This window comes from Myripristis murdjan, chromosome 24 (assembly GCF_902150065.1).
Source record: "Myripristis murdjan chromosome 24, fMyrMur1.1, whole genome shotgun sequence".
Lineage (NCBI taxonomy): Eukaryota > Metazoa > Chordata > Actinopteri > Holocentriformes > Holocentridae > Myripristis > Myripristis murdjan.
This window is the reverse complement of record NC_044003.1, coordinates 20264953-20283115: the sequence shown is the minus strand read 5'-3', so window position 1 is coordinate 20283115 and position 18163 is coordinate 20264953. Positions and strand designations below refer to the sequence as shown.

At 41.7% G+C, this 18163-nt stretch overlaps 2 protein-coding genes across 3 annotated transcripts; one reads left to right on the top strand and one right to left on the bottom strand.

Moving 5' to 3' along the window:
• Positions 1-848: 848 nt before the first annotated feature.
• On the bottom strand, positions 849-12456 carry mcm3 (minichromosome maintenance complex component 3). The gene is made up of 17 exons (XM_030047012.1): positions 12269-12456; positions 11323-11435; positions 10786-10994; positions 10563-10693; positions 9903-10141; positions 9508-9616; positions 9185-9338; positions 8919-9050; positions 8037-8245; positions 7681-7855; positions 7174-7300; positions 6575-6725; positions 5091-5231; positions 3710-3819; positions 3313-3386; positions 2213-2324; positions 849-1828 (listed from the first exon to the last, which is right to left on the bottom strand). Exons 1-17 carry the CDS (start codon positions 12344-12346, stop codon positions 1630-1632), a joined length of 2463 nt encoding a protein of 820 aa, XP_029902872.1. The 5' UTR covers positions 12347-12456; the 3' UTR covers positions 849-1629.
• A 1931-nt stretch (positions 12457-14387) lies between these two features.
• On the top strand, positions 14388-17179 carry paqr8 (progestin and adipoQ receptor family member VIII). 2 transcript variants are annotated; one of them, XM_030047030.1, is made up of 2 exons: positions 14388-14592; positions 15637-17179. In XM_030047030.1, exon 2 carries the CDS (start codon positions 15639-15641, stop codon positions 16713-16715), a length of 1077 nt encoding a protein of 358 aa, XP_029902890.1. In that variant the 5' UTR covers positions 14388-14592; positions 15637-15638; the 3' UTR covers positions 16716-17179. The 2 variants fall into 2 exon arrangements, with proteins under 2 accessions (XP_029902890.1, XP_029902889.1); XM_030047029.1 differs by having other exon boundaries at positions 14388-14613.
• The last annotated feature ends 984 nt before the right edge of the window (positions 17180-18163 follow it).

Sequence of the window (18163 nt, the reverse complement as noted above, 5' to 3'; positions counted from 1 at the left end):
TAGCCCGCTGTGCTAGAGATGCTTCTGATTCAAATGTCACTGAAGACGAGTGTGAGTAAGGAGGTGGGAGGCGTTGGGGCCACCAGTTTGTTTATCTGGCCAGGGAAAACGTGGGTGCAGACGGGAAGGTACCGAGTCACGTGGGCCAGCGAAAAAAAAAAAAAAAAGACGACCTCGGCGCTGAAATGTAATTGTTTTTTTTTTTTTTTTTCCCTCTACCAGTAAAACTACATGAGGCTTATTAGTCTGAGCATCACATTTGAGGTAATTTGTGATCTTGCCAATACTGCAGTGTTTAACTCGACTTTTATTCTGTATTTTTTTTTTTTTTTTTTTCAGCTTTAAATGTCTTTCAGATGAAATTTGCTTACGCAGGCAGTTTTTTTTACTGGCCCCGTGAGTAAACACTTGGTACAAAATCTTGTCATGTAATAAAAGGCAAGTATTTGTTTTTCCTTGTAACGCTGTCTGCTACTGAAATTAAAACAAATAAAATCACAAATTTATCCGCAGAATTTATAGCAAGAGGTCCAGCAGGACTTGTTGAGGACACTCAGTGGCGGGCCTCAGGGGAGCAATTTGTGTGGTTTCAGTGTTCGGTTTCACCTAAAATGCTTCGTCAGAGGCCTTTCCACTTTGTAAACAGAGACAGCAGCACACAGACAAGAGTACAGCTTGACTCTTGAACCATTTCATCAGCAAATTAGACTTTAGAATCAACAAATCTCCAAGCGATGTTTGGTTACCTGCCAAAGCAGCTGGTAGAGCAGAAAAACTTGAGAAATTTAGCAGCATGAAGCTCGTGGTGATTTCCCACATTTACTGTAAATGCACTGTACAAAGAATACGACAAGCCAGATCACTGACACAGCCGAGCATGAACATTTATTTCTTTTTTTTAATACACAACTACAGTTTATGAACCATTACATTTGTTTTCCCCCTGAACTATATACACAAACACTAGTAGCCTGTGCCAACAAGAGCAATGTTGGCAGTACTACTTAAGGTCCTTAAATACGGTGTTACAATTATTGGAATGATATAGTAACACCTTTCCTTATTTATTGAAAACTGCATTTGCATTGGTTTGCTACACCACTGAATGAACATTACATATAGAGGGAGATTTGGATCAATTACACTATTGGCCAGTGTTTACAGTGACTGTCCATGTGTTAACAGACTGGAACAAGGCTACAAAGTAATTTCATCATCTTTTTAAACAGTAACCTCAGAGCAAGATGCATAAATGAATGAGAAAGCGGTTAACATCAAGACATGACTGCCTTTGGACTGTTTTGAAAAATGAGCTGATCAAAAAACCTGCACAAGAGCCTATAATAAACTATTTTTGTAACCTTTTTTGTGGGTGTATTTACAAAGAAGGAATGTGCCACAAAACACAAACGTGTTGCTTTCTGTTTTCATCTCAAAACAGAAAAACAAACAGCTTACAATAAATCGAAACAGGGATGTGATTTCAGAGATAACGGGAAGCAGAGGCAGGAAACAAATGGGAAACATTTGATATCAGGTAGAGGAAGTAAATTTACATGTTTATATATAAATCAGACTTGCTTTCCGAGTCCATTGAATTTATGCGAGAGACAGTGAGACCATCTCTCCTCAGATGAGGAAAACGATTTCGTCGGCCACCATGACCTGGTTGTCGTCCTGCATGCGAGCCAAGGCGGCGCGAACCTCAGCGTCTGTGAACGGCGACTGGCGACCCTTGTTGACTTCATCCATCAAGGTCGTCATCCTGACCGACTGAGCGTGAGCCGACTGGAACACCGCAAACAGCGACGACTTGAACTCTTTGAGCCTGGTGGAGGAGAGCGAGGGGAGACATTTTAGATTTTAGATCCTGTGCAAATACAGCAACTTTGAGCCTGTGGGTGGAGATGCACTTTAGAAATTAGACTGGAAAAATTCTCTTTGTAGCAAGTCATTCAAGTCTCAGCTTCAGTCTTTTTTCAATTTTCTTTTTCTTGAAACAAGTGACAAAAATCTGAGAGGTTTTTTACCTTCTTTGAGGGAAAAAAAAAAACAGAATAAGACTAAAAGACTTGTTAAGATAGAGATTTTTTTTTTGCGGTGCTGAAGGCTGGGTCGATTACCCAACCAGTTTTCTTCCTTAACTATAAATCAAACTATCAGCATGGGAATACGTGTACCAACTCCATTCAAAGTGTGTGTAGTAACCCACCTGTCTGTTGAGACTCCAGTCTGCTCGCCCAGAGCTGGGGGGGCGGAGGTGTCCATGGCCTCCCTGTCCTCCTCCTCCTGCTGTCTGGCAGGTTTGGGGGTGCCGGCCTGAACTGAGGAGGCAAAGCGAAGGAAAGAACATGCTTAGATCTCTAATAAGTAGAGTAAAATGGGGAAATGTGCATGCTACAGTATCAAACCATGACCTTTTGTTTTTATTATTAACAATAAACTGGTCGTCCAGTATACTCAATATATAATAAGTGTTTTGGTCAAGCAATAACTTTAAGGTGCACATCAAATTTTTTTTCTGTGCTGCACTAAACAACACAGGTGAGCACACCAATGTGTGGGCAGAGAACTCGTCGGTTCCTGTTTTCTCAAAGCAGGAAACTGATGTCGCTGGTCTCGGTGAGTAACAAACATCACGGTAGATTTCCAGGCGGCATTTAAGCCAAAATGCTCAGAGCTCAGTAAACCGCATGTAAAATTAAAGATGAGGGGGCAAAGAAATGCTCCTAATACTACCGTCATGTCTTCTGCTCAAATTTTTGGAGCATTTTGGCCAAGCAGGTTACAGCAGTTTTTGACCAGAAAACCAACCAACCACACAGCATGAGGCAACAATATGCCAGCTGGCACCAACAATTATTTATGTACTTTATTATTTAAAATGCTGGCTGGTATACAGCGCTTATTTGCCAACATACAATGCAAATGTATTATTTTATAATTCATTAATATTGCCCTCGGAAAAAATAACAAAAAATAAGATCCAGGAGAAAAAACTACCTTCTGATATATTTTTTTAAACTGGTGATGAATAAAGAAATACATAAAGAGAGAAAGCAAACATCAATAATCAGCTGTAACAAAATGACAAAATGCACTGCTGACTCTATCAAGGGTCAGAGCTCATTAAGGCCAACTTAAAAAAAAAAATGTTTATAAATTATAGTGAACTGCCAGCAATTAGGCTGCAGTCAGAGTAACGACGGGAACCAAATGAGGAAAAAAAATTCATCAGGAAAATGAAAGTTGATACGATATGAGCCATATCAAATGTAAAGTGGTGGAGGATCAATGAGGGTGGATTCTTACTCTCTGGGACTTCATGCTCCTCACTGAAGTCATATGGGCTGTAGGGCTCGCTGCTCTGAGAACCACGTCGCCCCCTACAGGACACACAAGATATTGTTAATGCATCCAGCCCAGTGGTGTTCAAAGCAGGATCCCCAACAAAATGATGAAATGATGTTTAATTTCACTGCTATTCACAAGAATGATACAAAAAAAATATGTATTAATGATTATCTTATTATGATTGAATTTCAGCACTTTAAATCTATTTATGAATCGTTTTATTGACCTATAAACAAAGTAACAACAAACCAAACTATCTTATAATATCAGTCCACATGAAAAGACATAAAACATCATGGCCAGACAGGGTGATATATAAATGAAGTGGTGTGTGTGTGTGTGTGTGTGTGTGTACCTCTTCCTCTGTGAGCGTTGGGTACGTTGTGAGACTGTTTCCTCCTCCTCTTCCTCCTCCGAGCCGGAGTCGCGCTCCTGCCTCGAACGTTTCTTCTCTTTCTCCAGAACCTGCAGAGAAAACGTGGAAAAATCCAGAGATGAGCTGCTTTTTAACATCCCCACTCACTATGGCACTATTTTTAAATCATCTCATTATTACAGTGAACTGGTTGAGAGTTAATTATACATTCATTTTGCACTGTGTTTCCGCAACAGTATATTTTTCTTCTGTAAAAAAAAAAAAAAAAAAAAAAAAATGGAGAAATCTCCCTCTAATTAATATTCAGTTGCAATAAAGCGCCCTGTTAAAGTGCATAAGAATGAGCCACATCAAAGTCAATGACTTTTTCAGCCTGGCAGCCTCTTACCAAATAAAAGATGGATAAAATAATAATAGATACTGGTCTGATGATTACAACAATAATAACAATAATAATATTACAAATAAATTTATTTATATAGTACCTTTCAAAAACTTTACAGGGTAAAAACAAAAAAAATAATCACACAAGTTTTGAATAAAGGAAATAAGAATGAGAACCATCAATAAAAGAGTAAATGCAGTAAAGTGATAAAACATAATAAAAGGGAAGGTAGGCTAAAAAGATCACAGGAAGGCTAGACTATAACAGTGTTTTAAGAGGAGACTTAAATGAGGACAGAGATTTAGCCGTTGTTCCAAAGTTTGGCGGCGCTGACGGCAAACGCTCTGTCATCTTTGTTTTTTAGTCAAGATTTAGGATCCAGGGAGTGAGAGCAGCATTTGAGGACATCACGGCGCATGACAGCTTAAGGGGGGTTTAAAAGGACAGAAATATTACTTGGCGTCAGAATGCTCCAGGGATTTTAACGTGATGAGTAAAATCTAAAAAAAAAAAAAAAAAAAAAAAAAAAACTAAAACTAAAAAGCAGCCAGTGCAAAGATGAAAGGGCAGGTGTGGGGATGAAGGGAAAACTGTTCCACTTGCACAATAAATTCTTTCCACACGTTTTCTTCAGGGAAAAAAGACCAAAAAAAAAAAAGACAAGTACCAGATATGGTAATAAAATGGTAAGCTTGTTTTATATCTCAACGAGAAGCCAATACATACCAAGGCATACCACAAGCATAAACCTTATAGGAAGAAATGTTTTCTTGTGTGAGGAAAGCGAGGAATGACACTGACACAAATATGTCTCAGGAGAACTTCTTATGCACTTTCCAAACTTTAAAATCAGTAATTTATCAAATGTACTATCTTTATGTTTTCAGACCGACACAGGAAACCTGTAGCAGATTCCTGATCAAGCTAAATACTGTCATTACGTTAGTCTCGAGGTTTCACAAGAGGTAACAGTACCTTTTTGAAGTATGCGAACTGGACCAGCTCCACAGCCACCTCCGAGTCCTCCAGCTCCACGGCTTTGCTCATGCGGGCCTTGGCGTGCGCCGTGGACAGACGGATCAGCGTCTCCAGCGTACGAGCCGTCACCGGAGACGTCTGAGATGAGAGAGAAAGGAGGAAAAAAAGTCAAAACAAGCTCCCGTGGTCCAACAAAAAAATCAGGTGACCATTTGTGTGTCCACTACGATGTTAACCTGGTCATTTCACACTTTTTCTTTGTTTTTTCCAGAATTTGTCATCATCTGTTTAATAATAGTTATCCTGATCCTAATAGCTGAGGAAGCATAAAGACAAAGCTGGCCTCAAGTCCTGTTAGGGCTTGCAGATATCACTGATGGAAGTTTAAAACTGTGAATCTGATTGTACCTTCAAACCATACAGATCTAAATATCTACTGAGGCAACTACTCATTTCTTTCAACCCAACCATGACTGTGGGAAAAAATATCGCTCCAAATAGTTTTTGGTAGGGAGGCACGATAATATTAATATGACATCAGTATTGGCCGGTATCGGCGTTAGAAATGAAATATCAGTATTGGCCTGAAATGAAGATTTCTGCTGATATGACGTGCCGATATGTGAAATAGGTCAAACCTGCCCTGGTGACTATTACCACGATTACCAGGAATCATATTTTGCTCAGTGCAATGTGTGCATTTTGAAAAGCATTGTATTTTATGTCTGCATCTGCCAGAGGGCCTCAACAATAACAGCAGGCATAATAAAATGATAACTCCACTCCAGGAGAGACTTGACGATGTCAGCAATTAGGCAGAAAAAATGTGTGCATATCAGTATCAGCATAGGCCAAAAAAGATGGACATATTGGCATATCAGATATCGGCAAAAACTCCAATGTTGTGCATCCCTACTTGTTGGTATTAAAGCTTGAAGTGATCAAATTGATTCAAATTGACTCCATACTCTGACCAGCAGCTGCAGTATTAATTTTATAATGACATGAACAGAAAGTCAGCAAATCTTAGTGACACTAGCGGGGGTTAATTTAGGATTTTTGTAATTAGGATTTTGATTAAAAAAAAGCCTAAAGCAACTGACAGATGATTGAAATTATGATGAATTAATTTTCTGTAACTGACTAATCACTTAAAATGAATATACATCTAATATAAGCAATTCATCTAGATCTAAATACCAACACAAACCAGAGCTCAATGTTCACACTTGACCAGATTTTAAAAATATTTTCAAACTGATTTTCCAGGCCTGAAACAGTTACTGAGCACCACGACATCTCTTCTGTGTAACTAAATCAGACGGCCAGCATCACTGAGAACACTATCACACTTTAACCATGTGATCAAAATAGTCATTTTTCATGTGTTGCACATATTAAATAAAGTGTGTGCTTCTGTAATTCATCTTCCTCTATAACTGGATGTGTTTCTATGCTCTTGTGTATGCACACACACTCACCCTTGCAATGTCGGCGCCCAGCTGCTCCTGGCTCCTCAGCCTGGAGTATTCTTCTGCGATGTGATTGGCCGCCTCCTGGGTCAGCACCGGGGTCACACCCTTGGCGATATGGATGTACTTCCTCATGAACTCCTTACTCACAATCTTGTCCCTGACACACAAAGAAAAAACAGATTTTTACATCAAGTAAGTGTACACGCACGTCCCAATACGAGCCATTTGACATTTCTCACCTTTGAGGTCATCACTTCCTTCATTTAAAAATTCACAGGCCTCATTTTTCATTTTCCAGACCAACAGCGTTTGTAAAACGGACCAAATCTAAATGACAACTGCTGATCTGTGCGAGTGGCTAAGAGAACAAGCAAATTTTCCAGTTACAGCCAGACGTGACCACAGTTTGGCAGTGGGACTGGTGGCTTTACCCAACCTGGTCATAAACATAATTATTTCAGTAAGGCTCTATGAATTGGGGGAACAGTGCCATCATAAGACACAAGTAGCCTAGTGTTTAAGTGGTGTGAACAACAAGCTATCATTTGGTGGCAAATACAGAACAAGCAACACAAACTGGTTAGAGGGAGTGTGTGTGTGTTTACCGTTTTCTCTTGCTGCCATGCAGCAGGTTGTTGTGTTTTTCATAAACCTGCAGCTCCTCCTGCGCCTCCTGCACGGCGTCTGGGTCGTCTGTGGCCAGGATGTCCACTGACCCACCCAAAACCATCGCTATGAAAATAAAACAAGAGCAATTTTTGCCCACTGATGGCAGAATAAACACTCACGTATGGTTTACATGATTGAGCCCTCCAATCCTGTCAAAATAACCCCCAAAAAACCCCCCATCTGTAAGTTCCACAGGAGTGAGTGTAAATGGAAAAACTACAGTATAATTTAACATTGAAAAGTCCGTGTTTTCCAAGAAGCAAGAGCACAAAATAGCTCCGGGCAATTTGAACACCTTGTAATAAGTAAGAAAGTCAAAGCTTCAGTTTTTCTCTTTGATCATGTCATTCATTTGCACAGAGGCTCAGTGGAGGGCACCCAACACTGTGGTTACTAAATGGTTAATGCCACCACTGCTTCCTTTTCAAAGTGCGGTGCCGTACCTGCTCCGTCCTGCTCGCGGGGGTCACGGTAGCGGTGCATCCTCAGCACGTGATCCGAGATCTCCCGGTCCTGTTCTGGATCCATGTGGTCCAGCATGATGAAGAGGAGGTCGAAACGGGACAGCAGGGAGTCCTGCAGGCCGATGTTCTCCATGGGGGTTTTATACTGGTCATACTGCAGACAGGACAGACGCAGAGTTACAAAAATAAAAGCCTGTTTGCTCCAGTGGCCAAAAGATAACTACCATCAAGTTACACCTATAACATTTGGAGTATTGATATGCCTTCATAAGCGTTCTGTATTCTTGTTTTATTCACAAACAGTGCTGCTGCCTCCTCGCCCTACACACACTCACCCTGCCGTAGACGGGGTTGGCAGCGGCCAGCACAGAGCAGCGGGCGTTGAGTCGGGCATGGATGCCAGCCTTGGCGATGGTAACACGGCCCTGCTCCATCACCTCGTGGATAGCTGTGCGGTCCATGTCGGACATCTTGTCAAACTCATCGATGCACACCACGCCGCGGTCAGCCAGCACCATGGCACCGGCCTCCAGGCGACGCTCACCTTGGAGAGAGAACAGATCAAGTGTTAAATAATGCTGCTATATTTCCGAAACAGGACCTGTCAGCCTTGAACAAAGACTGCCACATCTTGATTCATTCAGGCTGAGAATCAAAAGTGACTGTGGTCAAACTATGTGGAAGCACACCACGTGCACAATAGAAATGGAATTGTTTTGTAAATTGGTGATATATTTCTACATTTCAACTTAAATTTGCTACTTGTGCAAATTTTGGCTCAAAATGAAACTTCATTATTTGCATTTCATATTCTAGCACTGATATATCTATACATCTACTGCCAAATGTCAGTTTTTATTTTTAAACAAAATTTACATGTACAGTTACATTTACAGTCTTGCATTTAAATTCAAATGCAAGACTGCATTGCCATTTTACATATGTTTCATTTTCTGTTGTGCATGTGATGTGCTTCAGAGGTATACACAGTATGTGTGACTGGAAAAGAAATGAGCTCATGCCTGCCTTTGAACAGCCTTAGAAGAGTAAAAGTTTCATTCTATAAAATTTTCTTGACAGATCAAGGATGCCTTGCCAACAGGCTTTAAACTGGAGGGCAGCGAAAAGCAAAACAAATGCTACTGTTTCATGCCGAGTGGCCAGGAGGGGTGAGCAGGGAAACTGTGGTGAACAGTGGGAGTCTGTGTGTGTCCTACCGGTCTCCTGATCAGTGGTGACTGCAGCCGTCAGACCCACTCCAGAGGAGCCTCTGCCTGTGGTGGGAATGGCTCTGGGGGCAGTATGCAGCACATAGCGCAGCAGCTGGGACTTGGCCACCGATGGGTCACCTGAAACAGAAACATGAAGCTGTTATGTTAGAGCAAACTCCCCGCCATGCAGCTAATCCATCTTAACACAAGAACGCAAATCATCTGTTACTAAATAGCAGAACTAAATGCATTGACTATCAAAGCTCCAGTACCGATGAGCAGGACGTTGATGTCTCCACGGATGCGCGAGCCATTTTCCAGAACCTTCTCCACTCCGCCCAGCAGCATACACAGGATGGCCTTCTTGATATACTCGTGCCCGTGGATACTGGGGGCCAGAGAGCGCGCCAGCTGGTCGAACACGTCCTGATAGACCCAGAGACAACATGGGACACAGCCTTACTGTGACTTATTCTCATTTAGTTTCCTATCCAATTCAGTTGGGTCTTTCTTTCCAAACTGGAAAGATTTTTTTCTTTTTGGAGGTGAGGTGGTTTTTCTTTAAAAGCACTGACGCATGTTTGAGATGATTTACCTTGGAGCTTGACCGACTGAATTTCCTGATTTTGGCAACATCATCAGCTGAGAAGAAGGAAGACACCTCCTTGCTCATCTGTTTCACCTGGCAGGCGATCATGATGGTCCTGAGAGGAAACGATGTAGTTTCAAATTAAGTGTGAGGTTATAGTACATACTACTGGTAATTGGAGCTGAACAATTCATCAAAATTTTATTCAAAACTACAATGCAGCTTTCTCATTGATACAAAAAAATGTATCATTCTTTTCTCTGAAGAACATCAAGGACATCAGAAATAACTGAGAATTGGGATCAGCAAAATATGCACCTATTTTTTTTTTTTTTTAACTGGCAACAAATTTAATGTCTTCAAACTTGAAGCACTGCAGCAGAAACAGCACTTGAAATTACCTGAAGGTGCCAGAGGTGAAGCCTCCCTTCTTGCCGGGCAGGCAGCGGTACGTTCCTACCACCTGCACCCTGTCGCCTGGTTTGACCACGTCCACCAGGTCGTTGTCCAGGATGATGTCCACCGAGCGAGGCAGCTGCCCGGCCGGCGCTTTCTCTGGCATCTCCTGCACCGTGATGGTCTGGTGGTCCTTGTAGATAGACAGACCGAACTCTGTCTCCAGGGGGTTGTTCTCCTCATCCTGCGGAAGGAGAGAGAATAAAAAGAGATGCTCAGGATACGGCATAAAAAACAGCAAGTGATGGGAGATGGACAGAGACAGAAACTTATGAACGGGAGCAGAGTCTCCAAAAAAAGTTGCAATCTAGTGTCACTGTGCCTAAATATATATGAATATATATTCAAGATCTCCACCCTGTCAAATATAAAGTTTCCTGTTTTCCATGACTAAAATATTGAATTTTACAAACACAATTTTTAACCTAAATTTTAAACACACTCAAGATTAAAAGGTCCCATTATAGTTTCTCATTATGTTTTATTCTGCAGATGGTGAGACATAGTGTGAGTCTCAGAGAAAATAAATATTATATTTGGTGAACAAGTCACTATAAACATCAAAAACCCACATCAAAAACTAAACTAACGATTCTGTTAGTTACCTTGGTGGGATAGATAGCACTGGAGGGGAAAGCATCCAGGGAGGTCATGTCTGTGTACTTCCTCTCCAATGTCTTCTTGGTGGCGGGACAGTAGTGGACACTCCGCACCACCTTGGGACGCACCAGAGAACCTGCAGGAGGGATATGAAGGAAGGAAATTAAACACTGAAGGATGCCTGAAATAATCAATAAATAAAAAAAACAGAAACCGAGGGAAACTCACACTTGGTGACGATGCCCTCCACACACACCATGCTGCCCAGCAGGCGGGAGGTGAGGGTGCGGGGGGTGACGTGCTTGGAGCCGAAGCTGCCCTCCAGGCCGATGAAGAACTCCTCATACTGCTTGGCGTAAGTGGCATCGACTGAGGCCACCAGGTCCTTCAGCGCCCGCTGGAACGCCAGCAGCTCCTCGAAGGCGTTGTTCATCAGTCTGGGCAGGCAGAGAGGGTTGGTGGGATGTTAATTAAAAACACTTTCTGTATGCAGGGAAAGTAGATCACATCTAATGTGCCCTTGTAGTGGAAAACATTACACCAACTTGGATAGCAAAATCTGGCAGTATAGTGCTGCCTTGTTTTAATCATACACAAGAATGCTTTCCAAACCACGGGAATCTGCTGCTAAATTCATCAATCACTTATTTCAACATCATATCAAACTCCTGGCTGTAGAAACTGGATGACAACATGATGCTGTGACATCTTGGGTTTTGTTACCACTGCATTCATACTGGACTGTCCTCACAAAAACAGACATACTTGGCAGCCCGGGCCTCATTGCGTCTCCTCAGGTCATTGATGTTGATGATGAGCCGAGCTTTATTCTCGCCGATCATGTCCCGCACCTTGTTCTGGTAAATCCCCTGGTCTTGCTACAGAGCGCACAAAAAAAAAAAAAAAAAAAAAAAAAAAAGAGTAGCAAAGAGTAGTGGTTATTCAATTCATAAACAATGTGAAGGACTTGCTTAAGGTGGGAAGCAGCAGACCTGAGCCAACACTAACCACAACAACTGTCACCCAAATGTGCAATAGTGGAGAAAAATATAAGCAAAAGTAAAAGTGGCAAGATCATGAGGACAAAATACTCCAGAAGTAAAAAAAAAAAAAAAAAAGCACAGAAATACTGGAAGTAAATGTATAAAAGATGAAAATAGCAACTGTCAATGGTTCCTACTGATGCATTGACCTTTATGAAGTATTTAATGTTGTAGCTCTCCCTGTTCCATATATAGTTTTAGTTTACACTTAAATAATGCATCACATTTGACGTTTTGGGTGTTAATGGATACCCCACTTGGCTTATTCTGCAGAGCAACTGCAGCTCTCACATACATGTAGTGTAGCAGCATTAATAGTATTACAATAGTTGCCTCTGAAATAACTTAGGTACATATATGAAGTCTCACAAAATAGCCCCAGTGCTAATAGACTGCCTCAAAACTGCACTTAGAGCTAGTGCAGTTTTTAGTTAACGTTACCTGAGAAAATACGCCATTATCCTACTCAGTAACGTTACTTTCCGCCAATACAAGTGTGTACAGTGAGGTTTCTAATGAAAGGAGAGATACAAAACCGACATTATTCATAACTTAGCTAAAGGCTGACAATAACTGAAGGCTGACTCTTTTGTTAAGGCCGCATGGTGCCTTGCTTCACTGCCACAGCAAAGTCTCACAAGAGCAGCGTTAGACATGGACTAACTTACATCGTCATCCAGGAAGTCCAGATAATCTCTCTGAGCTTCTCTCAGCTCCCGGTCATCGAGCACGTCGGTAGCCATCATTTTGGAGAATTTGTTATTATTCTACTAGGAAATCTTAAAAGAAAGCACTGAGTCGATGTGAAGCCTGCCCTGCTGCCGTCAAACCACACAACTGGAGTTTTCGCGCCACTGCGTGCCGGGTGCAAGAAAAACGTAAGATGCGATTGGTCCACACAGCACGTCGTTATTTGCATATTCGGCGGGGAACTTACAAACGTCCAATCAGAACGCTAGACGTCGTGTATGAGTCCGCCCCGTCAAGAACTCCCGCGAAAAAACAGGGCGGGCTGTGATAAAGAGGAAAAGCAGTTGAAGTGCTGTTTATGGTACAGCAATACATGATGGCATCGTATAACAGTGTGTAATGCAGTGCAGTGCAGCAGGCCTGTAGCTATGGAGTAGAAAACACATCTATGAAATGGCATCGGCTGACGAGCAGTAGTTTGTCCAGTGGATGGCGCCATACACACTGAATTTACTGGGCTCCCAAAGTGGCTCCAGTGCCCCCTGCATGAGTTTCCACAAAGTCCCCATCAAAAGGGAGAGGTTAAATTTCATTATTATTTAATTAATGAATAATAATCTATAAAATATATTTGCTGATCAGAGTTTTCACTGTGTGTACTGTTGTCTTGAAGCATGACAATAAAAATGCCATCAGCTGGGAAACAAAAGCTTTGACATATGAGATGCTGAGCTCTGAATTGTCTAAATAGGTTTTAGCCAGTTTTACCGTTTTAAAAAATGGAATAGGGTTTTCTAGTCTTTGTTATACTGTGACTTTATGACTCAGTGTATGAGCTGATGTTTTTTGTTTTTTTTTTTTCCCCTGTGAGGGAGTAAAACATGACACAATCTTCACCCATGGGACATGAACAATGTTGGTCACCATTACCAGCATTTACTTTCCATCTCTTCTCCCCTCATGAAGCTCACTATAACATTCAGAAGTACTTGACAAGCATGGTACTGGAACTAGGATGAAATATGGACCTGCTTTGACCTGTTTGCTTAAATATTTGTAGCAGCTTAATAATTTAAAAAGTAAGTTTATTATTAATTATTTAAAATGTGGCTCTTTTTTCTTTTCTTTTCTTTTTTTTTTTTTCTTTTTGTCTAGCATTTGTAAGCTATATGCGTCTGAATAGTCCAACAGGTAAGACACTCAAGATGAGAGATGATGCAGCCACAAACTGCAAATGGATGATGCGTGCCGGACAGTAGATGGCGACATGCATTCAAAATTAAATGTGTACTTTTTTAGTGATCATTCCATTATAGCCCTCGTTATGGTGTGACTTTACAATAAATACACCCTACAAATTGAGTGTATGCTAATTCTATATTAGGATCATATAATTAAGAAAACACCACAACATAATAGACCTATTGATTATAGGGCTATTGTAGTGACACCACATGAAGTACCATATAAAATAAATTTCATAAAGGCTCGGCTAGTTCGCATTAAGGCCACTATTAAACCAGAATGACTAAGCTAAAACGATTGTATACTCTTTATAAACAGTCTGATTTTTTTTTTTTTTTTTTTTTTGATAAAAAAAAGGATCTATCGGCATTGTGTCATTATTCAAAAGTATAATTAACTGAATTTTGATCTATGATCTTTTTTTCTTTCAGATTCATGTTGCACCACCTCCACTGTGTATGTCTTTAACTTACTTCAGGATCTGTCAAGCAGCTCTTAAAACACGGCTCAACATAAGCCTCGTTGATTTGACTTAATTAAGTCAAGCAGGCTATGTGATCACTGATCAAATACCTTGTTACTGGAGCTGTGGCATATTTTCCATAAAAGTGGTTTATAGTCTATGTGATGTCCATTGTCAAATTTTATCTTATTTATTTTCTTGTAAAGTTTGTTAATTGTTGTTTTAATGATTCCTGCCCAGTCCCAGCCAAATAAACTAATAAACTAAACTAAACTGAACCAAACTCACCACAGAGGACCACAGACACACTGTAGGTGTTCATGTGAATACTATATGGATATAACAGTGTATTTTTGCCGGTCGGGGCGTGTTCTTCTCATAACCCCTCCCACACACACAAACTCAGCTCTGCAGGCTGTCAGGGCTGGAACAGGTTAATTTTGCTCTTTGTCGCTCTCTAACTAACAGCGAATGACCGGCGGTCAGCATGTCGTGATTCAGATAATCTTCTGTGAGAGAAAGTCTCCAGTAGCCTGCTGCTTTGGGTGTTGTTTTGTTTGCAGAGACCTTTGTGACTCTCCACAGGAGCAACAGGTGTGTTGACGCTACAAACAGGTGAGATGATGTCTGTCTTTTCCCTGCATCCGGCCACCACACAGACCCACTGCAGACAGGCTCATATACCTGAGAATATACTCATAGGTTAAGGGCAAAAAGATATACAGGAAGCAGGTGTATTTTCAGCGTCCTAGTCGAATTTATAATAAATGGGTGGTCGCATACATGCAGAAATATAAATACATTTTCAACCATAGTACTGTAATTTTTTTAATGTTCTGAAGCATGTACATTTATCTGAAATCTACTCATCTAACTGGTCTTGTGAAGTTGAAATACTGAAGGTGCAGCAGGAATGAGAAGAATGTATTTGTAACTACAGTGGAGAGAAAGAAGGAGGGGGCCCACCCATGAGAAGGGGAGAGGGTATTCATTCATAGGTGTGGGTGTTTGTCTTCATACCATAGCGCTTATTTACCTTGCTGACACTACAGGTGCTGATTTACATTCTTCTCTCTCTCTATGTGACATGAGAGGGTGGTGGTTACAGGCCTACATACCTGCTTCTCCATTGTAAAATGATTGATGTTAAGAAGAATGAGAACTGTGCTGTTGCAAGGCAAAAAGGAGTGGTGTTGGTGTGTTAATCAGCCTGCCAAGGTCAAAGCAGCAGTGTGTGTGTGTGTGTGTGTGTGTGTGTGTGTGTGTGTTTAGTTTAGTTTTCTTCTATGATTCACTTTCTACTCAGCCTCTTTTCCCCTACTTTTTGCATCCATTTCTCTGGTTCATTAGATTTAATGAGCTTAAACTAAAATGACTAATTGCTATTAAAAAATGACACCTATGCTTTTATAGTCATTAGTCATTTGAAAGTGGAGTACATAATTAGTTCTGAATTAACTTATGAAACATTTTAAGATCTTTTCTTACAAACTAGTGATTGAAATTCTGATGGAAACATTTTTCCAAACTGTGTATAATTGTATATAATTGTAATATGGAAATAATGTATAGAATTTTGGAATAAAACTTTAAATATGTCAACCAATATCCTCTTCCTCTCTTCTGTCCATCATTCAGCAATGTCGGGCGACGTCCTGCAGCGGCTCAGCACCTTGACCCTGAGTGTCAAGCACCTCGGCCGCCTGCCCCGCCTTGCAGACCTCTTCCCTTGCTCCCTGCCTTCACCCAGACCCACTGTCACAGCCTCTCAGGTGCCCAGCCTGTTTCGAGAGCCCTACATCCTGGCAGGCTACCGTCCTGTGGACCAGAGCTGGTGCTGCTACCTCCTCAGCCTCTTCCAGAGACATAATGAATCCCTGAATGTCTGGACTCACTTGCTAGCAGGTCCGGTGCTGCTGCTACACTGGTGGGCCAATGCAAGTGCCCTGGGGTACACCTTGGACACAGCAGGCCTCCCTTTGTGCCTCTTCATGGTGTCTTCTCTCACTTACCTCTTCTGCAGTGTAGCAGCTCACCTTCTGCAGTCTCATTCTGAGCTCACACACTACTCCCTCTTCTTTGTGGACTATGTGGGAGTGGCTGTGTATCAGTATGGTAGTGCACTTGGCCATTATTTCTACTCCAGTGAGCCAGTGTGGAGAGAAAGTCACATTGGGCTGCTGTTTTTGCCTGGAGCCGCCTTCCTTGGATGGCTGTCCTGCGCCGGTTGCTGCTTCGCCAAGTCCCGGTACCGGCGGCCATACCCACTCCGCCGTAAAATTTGCCAGCTGATCCCGACCAGCCTGGCATATCTGCTGGACATCAGCCCCGTGGCCCACCGGCTGGCTACCATGCCCTGGGAGCAGGATCCCTCACTGCCCCTCCACGCCCTGCAGGTGGCGTCCTTCCTGCTGTCTGCCCTTTTTTTCTCCTGCCCCATCCCAGAGCGCTTCTTCCCCGGCCGCTGTGACTTTGTGGGCCAGAGTCACCAGATCTTCCATCTGTTTCTGTCGCTGTGCACCCTCTGCCAGCTGGATGCCCTGTTTCAGGACTATGCCAGACGGAGGGATACAGTGGTGGAGGTATTTGGGGAGCAGCAGCTGTGGTGGGCCTGCGTATCCTTCCCCATCCTACTCCTCTTTTGCATCCTGACAGCAGTCATCACAACGAGACACATGCACAAGCAGCTGCAGGACAACCAAGAGAAAGACAAATGAGTGGGGAGAGAGAGGGAAAAGAAAAAACATTTTTATAGTGTAAAAAGAAAAAAGGCATTGATACTATGTGTACTGGACATTCAGACTGTTGAAAAATAATACCGTTCAAAGCAGTAGTCGATAAACTACTGTGATATTGCATCTGGCTTGGCACAATTAGATCTGATTTTACTGAAGGGTCTCTAAGTTCATGGAGAGTATAACTTGTGAATATAAATCTGGTTGACAGCTGCTCTTGAGTTTTATTGCTGATTGAACAAAGGAATTAAGATTAAATAGGGCTTAGCAACGTTTTCCTCAGTGAATCATCTTATTTAATTGTTGCTGATGAAGGAGCCTGTTCTAAGGAACTTGCTGACAAAGGACTGAAGCTTGTAATGATTAGTGGCAGTTTGGAAATTGTCTGTGTTCCTCCTTTTTTTTTTTCTAATATGTGAGGATATTAAACAAATAAATCTGTTGAAAATGTGTGGAAAATAGATGCATTTTGATGTGTTTTGAACACTCCACTGGGGCAATACATGTTGTTTTGTCCAGATGTACATATTCACTTAATTTCTCATTTGCTTACTGGTTTGTGAACTGAAATTGGCTGCATTCAGAATATTGGACAGTCCTGTTTTGCCAGAAAGCCTTAACTAGTCTGAGGCAACCAGCATTATTAGTGTTGAAAGACCAAAACTGGATTATGGCATTCACTAAATTGGACTAGCCAGAACAGGGGATTGGGTGTACAAGGAGGTTAGTTTAATACAGAGGCAGGGCATAGACTGTAATTCCACTACTGGGACAATTGGCAGAATGGTTTCCCATGTGAGTAATATCCCATACCAGATCCAGTTACAGTGAAGCTGGGTGTAGCTGGGAGAGATGGCAGGTGACAGAAAGACTGATTTAGCCACAGCGATTGAGATTCACACCAACAACTGATATAAACACATTTGAGACTTTTACAGCCAAAAACAAGAGAAGCTTAACAGGATCAGAGACAACTGTAAAATTTTATAGCACTAATTCGACAAACAGGAAGAGGTGACAAATCCATGTAAAACAAGGTGTGAACAAATGAAAGGCGTTGTGTTTTCAGCAGACATTGATTGACACTGATTGTGAATGCCCTGCTTTGCTCTGTGGAGCAAACAAGACTTTTGTGACTGTGTGTGTGTATGTGTATGTGTGTGTAGCTCTGTCTTTTCTTTATTTAGTGGTTCACATTGTACCTCAGTGGTGCTGAGCTTAAGGCCTGGCCCTAGTATCAGTAACCATGGCCCCACCCAGTTTCTTGACATTTAATGTGAATTTCAGGACTGACGAGTATTAAGGTGCCAGTCAGAGTTCAGGCTTCATTCTTTGGTCAATAAGTCAGAAGGGATTTTAAGTAAAAATGTAAAAAAAAGTTTTTGGCACAAGATAGCTGGCACATTAATATATTTAACTTGCTGAGGTTT